The sequence below is a fragment of the Lepidothrix coronata genome, unplaced genomic scaffold (genome assembly GCF_001604755.1).
Source record: "Lepidothrix coronata isolate B3197 unplaced genomic scaffold, Lepidothrix_coronata-1.0 Scaffold102, whole genome shotgun sequence".
In the NCBI taxonomy this organism is placed as follows: Eukaryota; Metazoa; Chordata; class Aves; order Passeriformes; family Pipridae; genus Lepidothrix; species Lepidothrix coronata.
Genome location: NW_016690282.1, coordinates 2,656,215 through 2,677,055, shown reverse-complemented (window position 1 = coordinate 2,677,055; position 20,841 = coordinate 2,656,215). Strand labels below are relative to the sequence as shown.

General features: G+C 38.2%; 1 protein-coding gene across 3 annotated transcripts in view; it reads right to left on the bottom strand.

The window, feature by feature from the left end:
* The window catches only part of LARGE1 (LARGE xylosyl- and glucuronyltransferase 1), a 282,849-nt gene that overhangs the window by 50,106 nt on the left and 211,902 nt on the right, over positions 1-20,841 (bottom strand). For all 3 annotated transcript variants that reach the window (XM_017823441.1, XM_017823442.1, XM_017823440.1), the window contains 3 exons: positions 19,263-19,367; positions 3,154-3,266; positions 1,384-1,509 (listed from right to left, as the gene is read on the bottom strand). In XM_017823441.1, the coding sequence (XP_017678930.1) occupies positions 1,384-1,509; positions 3,154-3,266; positions 19,263-19,367 (344 nt within the window). The remainder of the gene's footprint in view (positions 1-1,383; positions 1,510-3,153; positions 3,267-19,262; positions 19,368-20,841) is intronic.

Here is a 20,841-nt window from a genome sequence, read left to right as displayed (position 1 = left end):
TCCTGTCCTAAACACAGATCATAAACCAGTCTACTGATTTAACTTTAAAAGCTGTTGTCTATGGATCACACCTGAATAATCAGTTGTGAATACTTTATGTATGAAATTCAAGGAATGCTGGCCAGTTCTGATGGTCAGTTAACCCATGTAGTAGAACTTCTGTCTCTTGGAAGCACAGCTTTTGAAATCAGTGTGTTGAGAGCGATTGATTTTCTATATTCATCCAGTATCTGGTGTTCATATTGAACATTCCCGCTGCTACTCTACAAACTGCTCCAAAGGAAAACTTGGTTAGATTTAGGAAATATATTGTAGCATGAGGGTGGTCAAACTCTGGAACATGGGGCCAGGGAGCTTGTGGAATCTCAGTGTTTGGAGAGTTGACACTCAACCGCACAAGGCACTGAGCAACCTCAATTAAGTTGGTCCTGCTCTGAGTGGGGTTTGGGTGGTCTCCAAACATCCCTTGCAACCTCTTCCATGGTTTTGTGTTTTTCTTTCTCTCTCTTTTTTTTTTTAACTTCATTTCCCACAGCATTCTCAAAACATAAATTAAGTATGCGAACTTTAACTGAATTTTAAAATGAATCACCAAAAACTACCTATTGTTTACTAATGTTCTGATGCCACGAGTGTCTGCTCTGAAGGAATCTATTGCTGCATAGCAATAGATTTCAACACATGGAAAAAGCTCAATTAAGCTTCAGTTCTGAACTCTGCATGCTACATTTGAGGCCGGTCTTTCAAAATGACCACAGCACAACTGATGTTCATTTACCCATATCTGTTGAAATCCATCCTGCTTTTATATTCTACTTGTTAATAGAGAAAAACGTGCTATTAAACTGACACTATAGCTTCATTTTATTAAATTAATAGGTTTCTAGTCAGGCTTTTTTTCAGGGCAATTCCTGGAAAATGAGTGTCAACGTGACTGGGTTAAGTGTATACAAAGGCTAAATATGAAGCGTGCAAGGTCTTTACATTTCTGCTAATGTATTTCTAACTAGGGTCCACCCAACCCTCTCTGTGAATTTCACTCTATTAAATGATGTTTGTATTCTTTTTCTAGGAAGAGCTAAGAACTGGGAGAGCAATACGAACTCAGCAGTAAGGGGCAGTGGCGTGACAGATACAGAATTTAAAAAGGTGAAGTACTCCTTTAACACCTTGCAAAACCCCAAAACAGCATCCATCTTTGACTTTTCTATTAGTCAAAATGCACAAAGTCAAAGTCACATTTCCTTCCCCTGCTTGGGTGTCCCTATGAACTGTATGTGTTCATTTCCCCCCTACTTAAGGCACTCCATCCTTCTCAGACTGTGGAGTCTTGCATTCTCTGTCCCAAATGATACCACCCACCCAACCTCCTGTGAAACCTACCTTCAGGTCAGACACATCTCTGTAGCACTGCTCGGAACGGGTGTGATCAGAAAGCTGCACATTCCAGAAACATGGGAGCTGGTAGACAAGGAAGGGATTTTGTTTGATGACTGCATTGAAGATATCCTAGCAGAAAAAAACCCAGAGAAACAGTTGGGTATGTTGTTTCTACAGTGAGGTGATCTCAACACCTCCCCAAGCTGACTGTCCTTCTCCCCCTCACAGGTAGAAATTCAGATGGTGATGCCAGGTGAAGTTTGCAAACCTTGCTTTGTAATTTTGTTTCCACAGAGGGTGCTATTAATCTAAGGGACGATATGTTCCTCTGGACAAGAGGAACAGGCTCTCTTGACATATAGAGCTAAGGGACTCCAGCAAAGTGTTCAAACGTTTATCTTGTACTGCTAGCCTGAAGTGTGGTTCCTCCTCTAGTCACCAGAGAGACTAATAGGCACTAAATGTCAAAATACCTGCTGTTAGTAAGTACTGCATCAGTTTTCAATAAAGGGGATGAACGTGATTCTGGCAGATATGTTGTTTCAAGGTGAATTACTAGGTGGGATTCTAGCTAGCACTTTATTGTTGCAACCAAGTTCTCTAGATATTTCATGGAAAAGGCATGTAGGACAGATCTGCAGAACAGCCTACAGCATGAAGTTTTTAAGATGAGACTGGATGTGGCACTTAGTGTCATGGTCTAGTAACCGCAGTGGTAGTGTATCAAGGGTTGGACTTGATGATCTCAGAGGTCTTTTCCAACCCAGTTGATTCTATGATTCTATGAGGGACTGAAAGTGTTCTGTCTCTAAGCAGCCATTCAGTTGGAGAAGTAAGTTACAAGAACAGTCTGTGGTTAAGGTATTATGGTTAGACAACCTTTCTCCACTCTGCAAAATTCTGTCCTCTGCAAGTATTAGGCAGCAACTCAGGACCTGACTGAAAACACAGTGAAGTTGCAAGAATCATTTTAATGATCTTCAGTAGCTTTTGGATCAACCTGCAAAGATGCTGTACAAAGTGCACATCTCTACGGGCACAGTAAGCAGTATGCTTCCTTCGTGGTGACTGGTCATAAACCACATGTAGTTCAAAATCAGAAGAAACATCTAAATAAGATACTGTATTGTGCTAACACTTGCTCAAGCTGTTGAGTGACAATTATTGGTTCAGGTCTAGTATTACATTAACAGGGTTTCTGGGTTTAAAATGAGAGCTGTCAGGAAGCACAAATTGAGTAACTACACATTTCTGTGTATAGACACACTATTTCTTCTCTTGGCCTCAGTTTCCCATCTGTGGCAGGGAGACATCAGCGCTTTTGTCTTTACAGGGGTGTTGTGGCAAGAAGTACATTCAAAGACATCTGGGACTCATATGCCAGAAACAGTAATGAAATGTCTGGAGACTCTTCAAACTAAAGTCTGATTAGACAATAACCAGTGGGAAAAGACAGTATATTTGGTCTTCTAGTGTCTGGAGAGTTCTATGTTAAAGAAAGAAGAACAGAAAATTAAAGCATGAAAACCCCACTTTGTCTCTCATGAATTATCTGAGCAGAGATGGTAAAAATATCAGTGGAGTAAGAGAAACCTTGCCAGTAAATCTTCATTCCTCCCTTTCACATTTTCCCCAGAATGATTCAACACATGGTGACTACAGGCACAACATCTTTCCCCTGCCCTTTTCCCACATCTCATCCCCTCTCCCTTTCTTTCTTTCCTCAATCCATGGACTAGCGGTTATACCACAGTCCTGCAATGTCCTACTCACCTGGTCAGCCAGTGAGGTGGATAACATGCTCATTAACTCCCGCTCTGCTGTGAGTCTCCACATCTGCTCCCATTTCATCTTCCGTAACTTATCGAGAAGCAGCAAGATAACCCCTGAAGGAAAACACAAGGCAGAGAACAAGAGAACCCACGTCACATGCCAGTCAATGCCCATCCTGTCTATGTGCTGATCCCGCAGTTAAAACAAGTGAGGTCTAACAGAGGAAACTACAGTCCTTACCCTGTGCTAACACAGGAGGTTGACTAAAAAAAGCTTCAGGTTTCAAGATGCCACCAAGCAAAAATTTCCCTGAGCCCCTGAGGCTGCAGAGAAGAAATGCAGAGATGGCATACAGACAACTGCTAGGTTATATAGGTTTGCAATAAGGCTAAAGTGGCCAAAGAGTAGTGAAACTAGAAAGAAGAGAATCAAAAGAAGGATCTTGTATTTTTAGTAGTCTCCTTAACTGATAAAGCTTGACTTCATTATAACATGATTAGCATTAGAATTATTCCTTACAAAATGTACCAACACAGGTGATTCACATGATGGAGGTTAGCTCCATCCAAAGTTCATTATAATTCAGAAGAGAATTAGACCATATCTTACCAAAAAAAAAAAAGAAGGAACCTCAACACTCAGAAATGACCTTTCCCACTCCTTATTCTGAAAAGCTACAGGCTCCAAGAGGATAATCTGTCCAGTTATTGTTTACTAGGGAAAGAGTAGAGACAATCCTGATTTATCTAGTATGACTCAATTTCTGCCATCTTCACACAGAATCGAGATCTGCTTATTCTGTAATCCCACTGTTTAAATGAATTTCTATCTGACCTGAAATCAAGATAATGCTGAGACAAAGAGAATTTTGTCACCACTATAAAACACTTTACTCAATGTGTGTGAGATGAAATCTAGCCCTTAATACTTACTGCATATATATATATATATATATATATATATACTGCAAAGGTGAAATTGCAGGCCTTACTCCACCTAGTAAGAAGTTAATCACCTGACACATCTGATTGCAATCCTTGAAACTTTTCTGAGGAATCATCAGTGCTGGTTACAACCTAGCCTTTGAGAGGGCCTGTGATTAATGCAGCAAGTGTTCATGGAACAGGACCCTCAGATCAGAAAGTTACACTGTAAATGGGAAAAGAGGTACCTCAGCATGCATTGTTATTCCTCATTTGCTTTTTGTCTGGCCAAAATCCCTAGTGTACAAGGGAAAACAGCAGAAGCAATGAAGCTGGATTGAAATATCAGCAAAACCTTTCCTACAGTGTCTCAGAAAAATCTGCTTGAAAAATTAATTCAGAAAGACTTAGATAAGAGCACTGTCATAGGGAATGAATGCAAACTGAAGGACCACAAAGGAAGAGTACCGATTAACAGCAGCCTCTCAGGCTGACAGAAACCACCTAGTAAGGGCAATGATGGGTTCTGTGTTATTTCACATCTTCATTAGTGGAAGAAGGAAGTAAACAGAACAGTAATGACATCTGCAAATGACATTTAACAAGAGGTCTTACAAAAAAATATCATGGCAACTGCAGAGAAACATAGCAGATACACAGAAGAATATGAAATGACAAAAAGCAGGCACTGGGAAAAGCTGCCTGAGGGAGTCCAAGATGATAAAACTAAAAGTAATGGGAAAAAGAAAGGAAATGTAGTCTGAAAGCTTAAGAAAAATTCTCCTAAAACCACTGGGGTGAAATAACCTAAAAATGGCAGATAAATGCTTTACTTCACAAGTCTTTACAAATCAGACTACACAAAGTTAGAAAATATACGTGGAACAATCCTGCACTGGTTGGGAGAGAACAAAGGTGATTCCAGTTCATTCCTATCTTTAGTTTCTATGACATGGCAAACTTCTTTCTAGTAAAACCTGGCACTGTCATGGATAAAAAGAAAACCTCTTCTGGCAGTGAATTTTGTGGCCTGTTTTAGTTCCGTTTTCCATTTCAGTCCATCTGGTTCCCAAGAATGCTGGAACCTGTACTGGAGGGATCCCCTTTCATCTTCAGTCAATCTTTCTGCTTCCAGCTGTTGGATTGGAAAGGGAAGTATTGTCACGACATGCTACAATTTATTTACACCAGTGTGTTTGTCTTCTCTCCAGCATAACAGAAACCTATTTGGAGCATGTAGTGTGCATGCATTAGCTTCTAAAAAAGGCATTATGCATTGTCTGAAATTCTAGATCAATGTCAAGCAGGTTCCTTGTGCTGCAGCAATAAACTGGGTCGGAAATCTCTTGGGCAGAGGATTTTTCCAGCTGGCAAGAACTGTAGTGAAATGCAATGGAGAAGGTTCTTTATTAAGAAAAACGAAGAATAATGGTAAGATTCACTTAACTGTAATAGAATAGTTTTTATAATTTATAGATAAAAAAACAATTTTTCTTAATTTCTCTAAGCCTCCAGTCTAAGGAGGAGAAGGGGAAATGTTTTAATACGCGTAGTACACACAGATTCTTTTTTTTTTTGCCTTCCACTCTTACATTAGCAGCAGATTATGGCATTGCAGCTAACAAGATTATGCTGTCCTGAGGTGCTATCATGGTAGCAGCTGAGAATAAAAGAGGTAGATGGGGTGGAAAAACTGGAATATATGTGAGAAAGGATGTACTAAATTATGATGCCATCATGGCTATTGAAAATATTCACAAGCTTTTAATGTTCCACCATCAAAATTAATTTCAACATGATTTCTATTTTAATTCACCTACAAGCTTGGGTTTAACACCTTTGTACAGTTTCCGTTTAGGGTTCTAACTTACTGGTGCTATAAAAATAACTATTGGAGAATACTTATAGCAAGTTTAAATATTTATCATTAGTATTAATGAGAATAAGAGATTTCTACTAAGAGGAGAATTTAATACTATCACCTAGTTAGTGTTATTTAGCGCAAAAGCATGTGTTTTGGGAACTTTTAAATAGTTCATGCAGAAGAAAAAATTATGCTTTTTTCAGAGCAGTGAAATTCAGGTTTACTTTCATATTGTTGTGTTGCCAATGCAAACATGGGAAATGAACTAACTCCAATCTGCACAATTAATTTGCAGACAAGTGTTTGAAATAAAGAAAGGGAAATATTTGCCTCAGGAGCCCCTTCCCTCAGAGTCAAATTGACTGAAATCTCAGACTAAATTCAAGATGACATACAGCTAAATGTAAGGGGAAAAGGGACTCACTCTCATCTGCTGTGCTAGGGGAGGATGAGACTGGAGGAAAAAAAAGAAATCAAAGGAATATTTTATTAACATCTGGCCCCAGGCAGTGGGACTTCTGATCTTTTGAGAAGTGCAGCATCTTTCTGCCCTGACCTACCTGAGAAAAACAAAGGAAAAGCTTGGCAGCAAATAAACAAAAAGAGGAAAGCTGCAACCCAAACATCTCATGAGCATTAAACAAATTATGATCAGCCACAAAACACCCTATTTTTGTTGTCCTGAGGAAATAGTTGAGACATATCCAGAGATGCAAATATCTCAAAGACCTCTTAGAAAAAGAATGCTTTATTACTAAATCTGTGGACCACATTCTAGTATAGTTTTTACTTGAATGGCATTTTTCTCCTCCAGCCTGATGAGATTTTGCTTGAACTACCAAAATCTGACAGATTATGAATTGCTCAAACAGGCAAACAAACAAGAAAGTAAACAAACAAACAAAGCAGTTTCTCAAAAATGTGATTTGAGGACATATGCAAAAAACCCAGCTCCAAAAGCAAAACAAAAAAACTCCCTCCAAAAAGCAAAACAAAAAAACTTCCTCCAAAAAACCGAAAAAAGTAATTTGGTGAATAGGTTGGATAAAACTGGCCAAAAAATCTGAATTAACATATTTGGACTAAATTATTCCAGTTAAGAAACACTGGAATTTTTTTTGGTACATTTTAAAACCCAACTTACTCTAAAATAATTTTCACCTCAAAATTGATACAAATTAAAAATCTTATTGAAAATTGTTACAAAGCCTGAAAAGGAAAGTAAATGTTTCATTCTAGGTCTAACCCAACTCTGGGAGTCACCTGACTTTTTTGTTCTTTTCCCATTTTTTGATTCAATCTAAAAGAATTCTTTTGTCCTTTCAATGTTTTCACTAAGCAATGGTTTCAGTTGATGCTTCAAGTCATCACAGGAAAATAATCTGGTGGGGTTTGTTTGTTTGTTTCATTGGTTGGTTTTGGCTTTTGGGTTTTTTTTTAATCTGCTCCAAAACAAAATATTTCATTTAATTTTCCTGAATAGTAAATTGAAAGTCTGCAGAAACATCTGCAATTTCCTTTGGAATGCTATCAAGCATCTCCACCTCTTGCTTCGGGAACACAGACTATGGCTTTTCCTGAAATTCAGAGGAACATATAGTAGAGCTAGAAGTAATAAACAACATTTTAAGACGGAACAGAATCACTTACAGAATTTATAGTGAAACTGGACAAGCTTTCAAACTCAATCAATTTATTACAATGGGCCTCTTAGGGTGGCTGAAAAAATACTCAGTGCTGTAGGGGAAGAAAATATAACTACTAAGAGATCATTTTCTGCCAGCACTATCTTGCCTGTTCCTTTTGGGTGGAACAGGATGCTTTTGTGAGCTGTTGAGGCAATGCCATTTTATGTGAGCAGTACTTCAAAGCCTGTGCTTGTCAGGTTTTTAAAAATTCTTCCTGGAATTAAGCCTGCAACAGTGAACCATCTAGACAAATAGCAAGTAGATACCACTGCAGTATCTAAAAGAGATAGGAAGACAAACTTCAAAATATATCATAAAGCAATAGTGAGTTTTAAAAAAATGAGTGGGATTTTACAATAGCTAAGCAGCATACCAAAGACCATACACCAAAACACAGAGTCTTAGATGCTGTAAGAAATAATGTTAAGCATGGCTGACATTATGGAGATTTGCTGCCATAAATAACTAACCCAGAGATCTAAGGCAGTAAGCTACCATGTTTTGTGAAACAGATTTGGCATCAAAAATCTGAGTTCAGTTTTAGGCACTATGGAAGAGGCTTGTAGCTCTGCTGTCCCAGGAGAAGCTCCATGATGGTGTTGACTGCTTAGTACTCTAGCAAATACTTAACACATCTTCTTTTAATTCTGATTTACTGTATCTGAAATCAATGGAAATGGTCACAATGTGTAATGCTAGGAATGTGCTATGTCTTTGTTGGATCAGGGCCCTAGTGACCACTTTTGTTAAGGACTGCATTTAGAATCCACTGAGCCGCATCCCCACACCACTGACTGTGGCTGCTGCTCTCCACACGTAGTATCAACAGCAAATAGAAAAACACAATTATATGGTTGTTGGGGATTAAAAAATTAAATTAAAGCTATAATTCCACAACAAGCCACTGCACACAATTTAAAATCATTTTAAGTCTGAAATTCACTGCACTTATTTCACTTGATTTATAAACCATCTATCTGACTGTTGCTCATAATTTGACTAGCCATATCATTAGTGTAATAAAACCATAACTTATGTCTACAGCTTTTAACATGATATGACCAAAGGACTGTCATTCTAGCACATTTTTGGAGTATCCTGAAACATTATTTAACTATGAACTTACATGAACCAGCCTTTTTCTCTAAAAAAACCTTTTCACAATGTAAAAAAACTAAACTAATAAAAACTTCCAGGGATGCACAATGTATTAATTGTGAATAAATTGTGAATTAAATGAGAATAAATGATCATGATTCCACATTTGAACTTTTCTCTAAGAAAACTAGACAGGGCTGAGAAGCAGTTTTGAAACAGAAAGTCTGTGTCCCTCTAGGCATGGCGAGAGGACGCAATAGCCCTCGTTTTCTCTGCACTTGTATTAAAAATGAAGCTGTCATAGAGTGCATTTTGAAATGTAGTGCAGTCACCCTGTTGGGAGGCTGGTTCCTCCTGAAGCATTATAAACATTTTCTTTACAATTCCTGATGACCATTTAATGAAATGCAATACTTTTATTTTCTTCATTCTCCTCTTCTGAAGTATGCTGTTTCTCCTTAGGCAAAATTAAGATGTTATACTTAAGCATGATTCTAACTTCTTATTACAGAGCTGCTGACTGTAGCTCAGAATTTCCTAGTTTCTAACTGTTTCTTTACTGTTTACATGCTTTTCTTCCTGAGTAATTTGGAAAAAGATACACAAACTTTGTATTTTCTCTTTAATAACTTTAATTTCTGGGGGAATTTCTTAAAGCCCCAAAGCTGCTACAAGAAGAATTTCCTTGATTCCGGAGCCTATATGGTCTACAGGGGAAGAATGATGAGCCATAAGGCTTTTAGCAAGTCTAAGAAGGAAAACCTCTGCTACTTAAAGGCCATCCTGCTAAGTAATGCTCTCCACTTCTATATTCCAGAGTCTTGTGAAGTAACAATTCCACAGGCCTTTCAGAGGTCAGCAAAGAAAAACCATCCCTAGTCCTGAAGAAATTGGTCTTTTCTTACACAGATCCCAAGCGGTATGAAATCACAGACTTTCCAGCCCAAATTGCTGAAAATGTTTGCCTAAATCCTATAATGGAAAATAATGTGACTGGCAAAAAGACAAATATTAAAAAAATCAGAAAGAGAAGCTGGGGTTTTTCCCAGCTGCTGTACTTGCTTTGGATATCAAGAAAACCAGTAAGGATAATCACCTTTCTCAAAACACTCTGCATTTCCTGAACCCTGTGCAGAGTTGTTGGAGATGAAAAACACCTGTGAAGAAGCTCCTTATACGGTTTTTAAAAAGCTCCTCAGTTTTCTTATAGCCTTTGCACTCCATGACCCTTGTGAGCACATAAGGTACTGAGATTACATTTTAGAGGCAAAAAGGAAATAATCCAGGGACTTCTCAGCTGGTAAATTAGAGAGATGGCTTGCAAGAAGAGAAAAAACCCTATGAGAGGCATATCATTAGAATCTCTTGAAATTCAAAAGACTGGGAAAGTTTTTGCTGAGAACTTTTAAATCTCAGATAACACATTCTAACTTCAAATCAGCAAAGGGAGAGAGGAAGGAGGTCTCAGCCTCTACATGCAAAAGCACAATGGCAATGACCAATCTAAATAAAGCAGAGGAGAGCTGTCTCAAAGACATCTCACATCACTGCCATGCAAAAGTATCACCCAACAGCTACTCAGTCTGCATCTCTGCATATGTCTGAAAGTCAAGATGGAAGTGCCAAAAACTGACACTAGCAAAAAGATGGTCAGGTATATATCTTATTATAAAGCATTTTGAAATGAGAGATTTAGAAAGAAAAGTGATACGGGAGGGAATGTGGAAAACTTCTACAAAGTTTCAATGAACTTTTCCTCTCTTCAATATTAAAATTGCAATGAGTTGTTACATGCAGATTATGTGTGATTTCATTTGCCTGGGAGCTTAGGTGGCTTCAGTTGAGAGGAAAACAAAGTCCTAATTAAACACTTATTAAAATGATACAGTCAGAAAGGATAATTTTTAGCTCTTGCATAAAAGAGGCCATAGGATTTTGCAAAATCAAATTGTGCTCTATTAGAGCATAACTTTTAGAGAAACATTCAGTCTTGATTTAAAAATTTACAATAATGGATAATCTATCACAAACTTTGATAAATTATTCCAATGCATAATTGGAACCCTGATGAAGGATACTACCCTTATTTAATCTGGACATCTCTTTGAACTTCCAGTCACTTGATCTTGTTGAACCTTTGCTAAATTGGCAAGCCCTCTGTTAAGAAATGTTATTTTCTCCTGCAGATCCTAATAAGCTAAGATCAAGCTATCCTTTGACTTGCTCCCAGATAAGCTCCTGGAGCCCTTTTCCCCAACTTTATGGGAAATTTTCCAGTATTATCCCTGAATTTCGCAAATTCTTAAGTACTCATTTTTGACCTGTGGAGATTAGACTTGGAGAAGTAGCTAAACCTACATTTTAAAACATATCCACTCCAAGAAGTGATCCCTAGCACCCAGATCACCATACACGCAGTTGTATGTGCACAACTACAGAGTGGCTCTACACACACTGCTCAGGGTCTAGCTCTTTACTGAGCAGGCTGGCCACGTTCATGATAGGTAGTACTTGTCTCATACTACATAACACTTTTCTCTGAGGGTCTCATTTGCGTTCCTTCAGTTTTTAGACATAACAATTATTTTGTTTGTATTTCTCAGTATCTGCTACATTATGAGAGATCCATGTCACAATTTCCTACATTGGAGAGTTTTTAGCAAGGAACTGAGAGTCTATGTTGTGTGCACTGGAGAATGTCATCAGGGCATGTGGGAATATGAATCTTCTGATGCTGCATGTAAGGACTAGAAAGAGGTGCCAAACAGAGCATAGTCTTGTCCATACTACCTTCCAGAAATACTTCCTGGAGTGAACTACCAACAAATTGCATTAAATTTATTTATTTATTTATTTATTTAAAAAGGACAGTTTGGTCCCTGAGAAAGACAGGGTACCAACTCACTTCTGTGCCCTGTGGATAATCAAGAAGCTAAGAGTGAAGAATGAACTAGGGAGCTAAGTGATCTGGCAATGCAGACATCAGATATGACAGGAATCAAAGGTCTACACCCAATACAAACAAATGCATCTCCTGTATTCATACTTGAAATGACCCTGTTTACATATCCAATGATCACACACAGTATTTTGTCAAACACATTAAACCTAGAGTTCATGTTCATCTGATTATCCATCCTGGATGGATTGTCATGCACCTCTTAATTCTTCCTGAATATGCAATTCTACATGTCAGTGCCTCAAAACACAGACTGTTGAATGAGTTTCACAACTCTACATAAAGCCAGAGGAACTGGACTTAAGAGGAGCTGTCCTTAAGAGGAATCACAGAATAATACAGCCTGTACAGGGTTACTACGTAGGAGGTCCAGTCATTGCATTTGTGTGTGCAGGAGCGTTTGGAAAAAGGGTTCACACAAAGCTTGTTTTTATGGATAAAAACTGAGGAGGTTTGCTGAAATTTGCCGATTATTTGCCCTCCCAAGGACGTCTTCCAAAAGTAATCTATCTTGGACTCTCCACCAAAGAACCACCCACCTATAAAAGAAAAAAACCCCTTTTTCATTATCCTCAGCTCTTGTAAATCACCTTAAGTCTATTTAATGCAAGCGTCAGGCATTTATATCAGATCTGGACCTTATCCATGATGCTTATCTATTTTTTTTTCTTCCTCAAAAAGCAGCAAAAAGTGAAAGGTAACAGACACCATTGCTTTAAATTATGTGGGTTTTTTTTGGTTTTGATCCTTTCAAAGGCATCATATTTAATAGGGGTCAAAATTTGAAAAATTTTACAAGGTTTCCACTTTGGACTATGTGAAGAAGAAAACGAACTCTGCACAGGTGCTAATTATTTTGACTGGCCTCTAATATTGACAGTGTCTGCCTTATACTTTCCATCATAGTGGAGAACAGTTTTTTAAAAGCAGTTTCTAACATTAACAGTAGCCCACAAGACTAATTGTGAGCACAATAAGTAAGAACCCGTCATAGCTTTTCTGGGTTTGGTGTTCACTCAGTGCCCTGGTAACAAAGAAGGAAATGTGGCTCAGGGGCTAAACAGCCTCCCAGGTATTTCTTTCTGTTTGGATGACAAAGAGGTTTGGGGTTTTGTATTCAGAAACGACCAGAAAACTTACCCCCCCACTTTCCTCCCTTAATTGGCAGTTTATTTACTGCATGAGATTCAGGAGGAAAAGAACATTATAAGAAATGGATTAGGGGAACGAAAGCAGTAGCATTGAATGAACAAGCCTGGAAATTAACTATAGCATTTTCAAAAAAGCAGGAGACACAATCTTTCCTCCACAACCATTTCTTTTCTAGTAAATCCTTTTCGAAGGATTAGGTTCAGAACAGAAACACAGGGTTTGCCTAAGGAGCTGTTTATCACGCTCCTGTAACAAAACTGACATAGAGATTGGATAAGTGGACTACCAAGTGTCTGCAAAGTTGGCCTGCCAAGCTCAAAGGGATGTGTTCAGCAATAAAACATTCAGATGGTGGTCAGTTACAAGGGGCGTCCCACATGAGTTGATACTGGGACTGATAGTGTTTAGCATTCTGATTAATGAGCTGAAAATGAGAGAATGTATCCTCAGCAGTGTCACACATGACAACAAAAATGGAGTCTGTGGCCAAGTATCCTGGGGATGGGATGCTATTCAGAGAAAGCTCCTTCAATGAAAAGTCCTGAATGGGACTATTCCTGAATGGAGAGTACAGGCTGGAGGACAAGTAGATAGAAAGGAGCTTTCCAGAAGTTGATTTCTGTAGAAAATAGTACCTGAGTGTTTTGAAATTCAACTGGTTTTGTTGGCATTCACTTAGTGGGAACAGCTTTTACACAAGGGTGTGGAAAGACATCTTAGTTACTCTGCTACTTTCTGTGACAGGCACCAAGCTACTTATTAAATGAGTCCAAAGATGGAGTCCAACTGTGATGCCTCTTTCTTTGCTTTGGGACTATGGCTAAAACCTCTGTCTTTGTCTCTACAAAAAGGAACTGTCTTTACACAACCACTTTTATGAGCACAATGAGAAACTGGAAAGTGAACTTGCACTTCAAAAAAAAAGTACTGGTTTTACTATTGCTATGCATTTGTCTGGGGTTCTCCTTTCACATAACAGAAGGTTTTGTTCTCAGTTTAGGCACCTGGATGCCTCTATTAAGCTTTTATGTGCAAGTCTTTCATCTAAATTTAATCTGCTAATGATTGTCCCACTACAATAAAGAGGGGGCATTTGAGAGTGCTGGACAACATAATTACTGATCAAGGTATGTATGTTCACCTAAAGAACTGTCTTGATCGAGCTAAAAATAACACACTGCAGAATGATTTTTTATATAATTACATTGGAGTGTTACATCTATATGCCTGATTTATGTACATTAGATGGAGAACTTTACATTCTGAACTCAGGTCAGACCAGTAAAACCCCCAAAACTGGGATAATTTAATCAGCTAAAAGAGATACATTTTATCTACTCCAATACTATGGAAACTAGACCCTGCTTGAATTTTTTTTTTTATCACAGGTTTCTTAAGAGATGAATGTTTTCAGTGTTTCAAAGAGTCAGGTGGTGTTTTTTGAAAAAAGACAGCTATCACAGGGGATGATAGATTCAATTGCTAAGGAGTAGAGGATGTACCTCAGAGAATGCAATGAACAGCAGACTTAATTCAGCCACAGCAATGCCATTACTACATGGATAGGCCTCTCAAACTAGAGGCACCATTTTCACAATCCAATACATATTGACACTCATATTAGAAATATCAAGGGTGCTGTAAACAAGTCCTCAGTACGTCACATGCTTTAGAAAGTGCATAAGAAAGACTGGAAAGGAGGCTATTCTTTGAGGGTAGTCAGCTTTAAGCTAGTTTATTTTAAGTGCAAGCAACAGATTATGGTCAACAAAGGTAAGGATGTAGTTATCAAAAGGAGAACTATCAGTTTAGCTACCCACCTTTGACACAAACAGACTAACATTTCCTGTTGAGCCTAAAAGCAACCATATGCTGGCACTTCCTAAACTGCTACCTGTACAGTGTACATGATACTTGTACTTCAAATGCATCTTTGCATTTTGTAAAGCTTATGTGTATCAGCATGCTTTGCACTAATAACAATATTTACTGAATAAAGTCACAGTGTCTTAAAGGAAAAAATCACAGAACTACAGAATATTCTGAGTTGGAAGGGATCCACAAGGATCATCGAGTACAACTCTAAAACTCTAAAATTCTAAGAAAAAGCTAATCAAAAAACTGGTATAGTGTGAACCTGAGTAGATGAAGAAAGTGCTACTTTTTGACTTGACATTGGTGTTGGACATGTTTTTTTAATCATTGAAATGCATTTTTCATCTGTTTGCTCCTGTCCTTTCAACCAAGCTTAATGATACCAGTTCCTATACCAAATATGACTAATGTTTTATGTAATGGGAGACAGGAATATTGCAATGGCATTTAGAAAGGGCATGGCTAAGCTTGGTCAGGCTCCTGTGGTGGATATTTAAAGGTTCTATAAACCATGAGTTTTCTGACTTCTTCATTCACTGAGACAACATGAAAAAAATCTCCACTCTCAAGCAATCAATATATATGAGAACAATTATCATAATGTCATGAGCAGAAGCCTGTAGAGCTCAGCTGAAAGCTGTTATCAGGCTTCTGGAACTGGACCACAGGCAGTTCCATGTCTACCACCATCCCATTTTGCATTGCTTCATTAGTCATTTATTTTCTGCACTGAAGATGCACAGTACTATCACGAAGAAGCAGAAGATTTGATCCAGACTTACTTCATATAAAGTCTACTCTATGCTTATCTTTTATCATTCAAAATTGTTAAATATTATGCAAAAATGATATAACATACACTTCCAACTTCCAATTCGACTTCCACGTGTCCTTTTTTTCAGGGAAACAATGAAGGAAAGAGGTTCATTCTAGCATTGTTCCAGTCATTACAAACATGGGAGTAATAAGGCATGGTATACATGTATCCTAGTAATTGTTAGGTGCTAGCCATTCCCTTCTGTTCTCAATCCACAAGTCTGGTAACGTCACATTTCTCAGTGTGGGAGTATGAATCTTCAGCTCAAGCTGTTGAAACACCTCCTTACGGTATCTGGTAGATGCACTGAGCCAGTGCATTTCAGATGAGCCTCAAATCCTTAGGATGTGCTTCTGTAGTCTAGGATTCTGAAATCCCTGGGGTCAAAGCTTTTGGAAATGTTCCCCTAGCACCCAAATTGCAGTCACATATTCATCCTAAAGCTCCATTTAACAGGCATGGAGTCCATTCTCAGCTGGTGGAAGTTGGCTCTGCTGCACTAAAGCCAGAGAAGCCAGGGGTGATTCACACCAACTGAAGAAGTGGCCTGAAGTCTTAATAGTCACCAGAAACTGCTTTTAAAAGCTGTTCTTCACTATGATGGAAAGTATAAGGCAGACAAAGTACTAAAAGCTTTTATGTTCAGAATTTCTTTGACAATGTACTTTTCTGAGGACTAAGATGACTGTTACTCCAGAAATGAACATCAAACCACACAGTGCAATTCTGGACTTGTCAGTTTAACACCTTTAAAGAGAAAAAACATAGTGTGGCTCAGGCAATACTTTCAAAAGCACAGTTTAGTCAGTGAAAGATAATATAGGTTGTATAGCACGAAAAGTGTGCTTTAACTAAAGTATAAGGAATCTGTAAGAGTTAAACTCAGTGCAGACAAGCAACATGGAGTGGATGATATATAAAAAGAGTATTTGATTAAGCAGCTTACTGAGTGTTGGCCAGTGAAGTACAGAAAAAACTTGGTTACTTTTGTGGTACAGAAGGAACCGTGATTAAAATGGCTTGAGGAAGAGAGTGTTATCACAAATAAAGAATGGTTCTAACTAAGAACATTTTAAACACTAATTAAATTGTCACTTAATGACTTTGAGTTTGGTCTGGTTGTCCTACAATTACATTATCATGGACTAAAGCATGACTTGGATTATCTGCCTGTGCAAATGAGGAAGAAGAATAAAAAACAAACAAAATCTTTCCTTGAAAATCTGTATTGGCTGTCAGGAGATTTGGCTTGGGCACACAGGAATAGGAGACTACACATGCTTATTGGGTTTAAAGAACTAGCAGAGAAGGAATAAACACACCTTTGCTTTTAATATATCTGCCTTCTGAGACTCCCCCAACATATATGTTGTCCAGAGTGGCTCAGACAGAGAAAGATATGAGTGAAACAGCAATTATTTCCTTCAGAAACTAGGAGGAAGTAGTGGAAGAATTCTGACTTTGAGGGGTGCTTCTGCATCAAATCTGCCAGGGTTAGGTCTGGCTGAAGAGGCTCACATAAAAATCTCTTTTCTTAGGATGGTATCCTAGATCTGTAGCAAACACTCTCCCAAGAGCAAAAGCAAAGTCTGTCTCAGAGCTTCTCCCTGATCCAGCTCTGTTTAGCTCATTAAAGTTTCAGGGGTTTGGGGGTCCTTTTACTCTTCTTAAGTACAGCTCTAGGCACCTGAATTTCTATGTCTTCCCATTTCTGGCCCACTGTCTTTCATGAGTGTTTTGCTTAGAGATATTGCCTCTCTTTTCTGTGCCCCCTGTTGCCCCTGCCTTTTAGTTTTCTGAATCCTCCTTAGCCACAGTGTTGCATTCAGTGTCAATTATTTCAATTCAGTGAACGCATCAAACAAGCTCCAGTTTCATCTTCCTTGAGAAATTCACAGCTCCAATCTCTCCTAGATTACTGAGGCAAACAATGAATTCAATCAAGAAATTATAGTAAAGGGTGCTGATTCTGTCAATAACGTAATTTCCTACTTCTCAGAGGCTGCACTGTTTCACTCAGTGACCTCTTGTTCCACATACTTAAAAAAAAAACATTCCACTTCTTATGATCACTTGTCAATCTCCCACACACTATTTATCTTCTGCTTTTCTTTCTAAAAAAAAAGTTTTTATAACTACAGGTGAGTTGCAATTGTGAGGAGACTAAAATCATGGGCAGGATTATGGGATCATGCATGGCCTGGTAGGTATGTATTAATACAAGAATAAACACAGGCAATCTATGTGAAGGACTGCAGACATTCAGTTATTTTTGTTTTCAGTGGAAGACTTATGTGATATGCTGGCATGTGGTATCCCTATAAACCATTTGGAACAGTAAGTTAAGACGATATAAATTAAATCCTTATGACACTTTTTTTAACATAATTGCATTTTAGATATTACCCACCATACATTTCTGGGTTATTCTACTGTTATGTGGTTGTGCCACATTTCTCCCTATCAGCATTAAAATGGCAGAAAGGAAAAAGCAAAACTGTAGTAGAAAGAAGGTAACTATATGAGGTGGTCATCTCTCAGCAGAACAAAAGATAATATTTTGTGGTGTAACAGCAAACAGAATTGACATCAACAAGTTCAGTTGTGTGTAATGTAAGCTTTCAGGTTTCAGGACAAATCCATGAAACTTATCTCTGTCTCATGTTTTTGCGGGGCTGGGAACAGCAGTGAGCAGACCCAGCCTTTCTATTTGCAATTCTGGCAAGTGGAGAACCATGAAACAAACCTATTCTGCCAAAATCTTGTATCCATATCCATATTCTGTTAGGCTATTCTTTTGAAGCTTTTCACAGACTAGAGATGCTTTGCAAGGACTGAAACAAAAATTCGCAAAAATTAGTGGGATTCCCGCAAACATACAAAGGAATATAGAAATATGGATGACCCAACCACAACTTGTGCAACTCTTTTTCTAGTTAGTCTGTTTAATTCAAACCAATATATTTCTGTGAAGCAAAACCACTACTATGGTGAATAATTTTCTGATAGTGTAGGGATATTTAAATGGACTCATCTGTTCCAAATGGAGGCTTCACCATCTGTTCTGTCCTTTTATTACAAATAGAGAAGGAATTTAACTCACTGCATCAGCATGTAAAGCCTACCACAGAAACGATTTAGATGTATGTGTGTGTTCTTTATGCACCTGGTATGTTTTCACACACACCAAACACAAATCAGTGGGAAGACCTGTCTTTTGTAACCTAATAAATTCTCTGATCTAGCGCCTTTATTCCTTTCTCATGGCAGCAGAAATTGATTGCCAGTAGCTTGCATTTTATTAGGACAATTATGACCCTGTTGCCGTCCTGCAGGAGTTATATCTTTATTGGGCTGACATTTTGTGATACCATTTACCTCTCTACAGAAAACAAGCCTCAATTCCTATTCATTCCCACTTGCTGGGCCTACATACGTGTCATCACGGACAGAAATCTCGAAGGAGATGTGCTGAGGATCTGTCAGATTGCTGAAAAGCTCTGTTTTTCCTCAAAGGACACTACACAATCTTTTCTAACACCATTTAAAGAAGACAGGAAACTCCAAAATGCATGACACTGCATAATTTTTGCTGTTTTAAAAGACAAATTTAGCCATAGCTTAGGGAGGGAGGTGTAAATTACCACATCTTTCTCTCTATATACTCTCATACCAGGAAACAGATTGCATGTTCAATGCAAACGCTAATTTGAAGAAAACCCTCAGGTCCTACCTGTGTTGTAGCCCCTCCCAAGTGCTGGCCAGGGCCGATGATTCTTCCAAAGGTTGCCCAAATACCAATCACTCTGGTTCTCTACTAAGCCAAGAACTTGCTGCCCTGGAAATGAGCAAATTGCAAACAGATTAGGAGACAGAAGACAGTCAATCAATGGAAAACAAAAGAGAAATCCGGAAGGTCATGTGCTGGCTCCTTCCATACACTGGGAAGGAGCCTGCTTATGTAACAGACAGCAAGCCTAGCACAGCTCATTTCTTCCTTCTCCCCTGGCTAGTCTGGGTAAATAAACACTGTGGGAACTCTTGTCATGCTGACAGAAATATATCACCCAGAGAAATCTGAATGCTGCTTGATTTTGGAATACAATGATGGAGAATCCTCCTAGTGAGAAGTAAGTGTTGGTAAAATGATCATCTAATATGAAGATCTGTTCATACTCTGATGGAGATAATGTAATTGAAGAACAAGGCTCAGTATAACAAATTATTCTCTTCCCATGCTCCCTGCTACTAGTTTCAGGGATTTTTTTCTCAGTCACAAAGGAAATCCCTTTTGCTCAGAAAAATATTTGATTCTATGAGTTTACCTACATAACAATGTTGCGCTGTTTTAATTTAAGAGAGCAATTTAAAAGTCATTTAGGTAAGCCTGTGTAGAATGTTGCATAGAAATTATGATTTCAGTTTTATTTCAGTTTATCTTACATTGATTAGCAGCTGGCTGCAGCTAGAGTAAAATGTGTTTTAAATCAAATGTGTCTAGAAGGTTTGCACTGCTTAAAAATCAACTGAAAAGTGAATGTTTGTATAGATAAGGACTTAATTATCTATCCTGAAATGTGCTGTATAAAATTTAAATAAGAGAAGTGATTGAAATGATGCTCTGGTGACAGAGGATGGAGGGAAAACTGCATTTGGAGCCAGTCAGAGAAAGGAAAGTGAATGGTGTTTTGACAGAGGGACATGCTCAGTGAGGGCACTGAGACTGGTACTGGAAATTATTTTGCAACCTTTTGAGAAAGCACGCTTTGAAGGCCATTTTAAAATCCCAGCTATGCTCATAAAATTGGGTGTATGGTCACAGCAGGGCACTGAAAGCATTAAATGATCATTATATGCTGCTTACGTAAGACCACAGCTGTATTACTAAAATTTCAGTATGGCCCACGACAAGACTGGGCTGAGAAGCAAGACATAAAGACAAAAGTGATTAATTCAATTTTATAGTTGGCTTGAAAACTGATTGTGATACTTCCCTGTGGCATTTGTAATTCAGGTGAATGTCAGAAACCCCCACATGTATATCAAATGTTGTTTCAAAGAGGGTGAGCAGCAGAGACTGGCCAATGCATATAACAAATAAACCAGAACACTATGAAAGCATTCAAGGAGTGAATGGAAATCAATCTAAAAATAACCTTGAGAGATTACCAAGTCTACTCCACACTACTTCAGGATCATCCTACTCTACCCTAATGACAACATGGCACTCCTCTAACTTTCTAATGTTGTCTCCTCTTTGCTATTATATATTATATATTATATATTATATATTATATATTATATATTATATA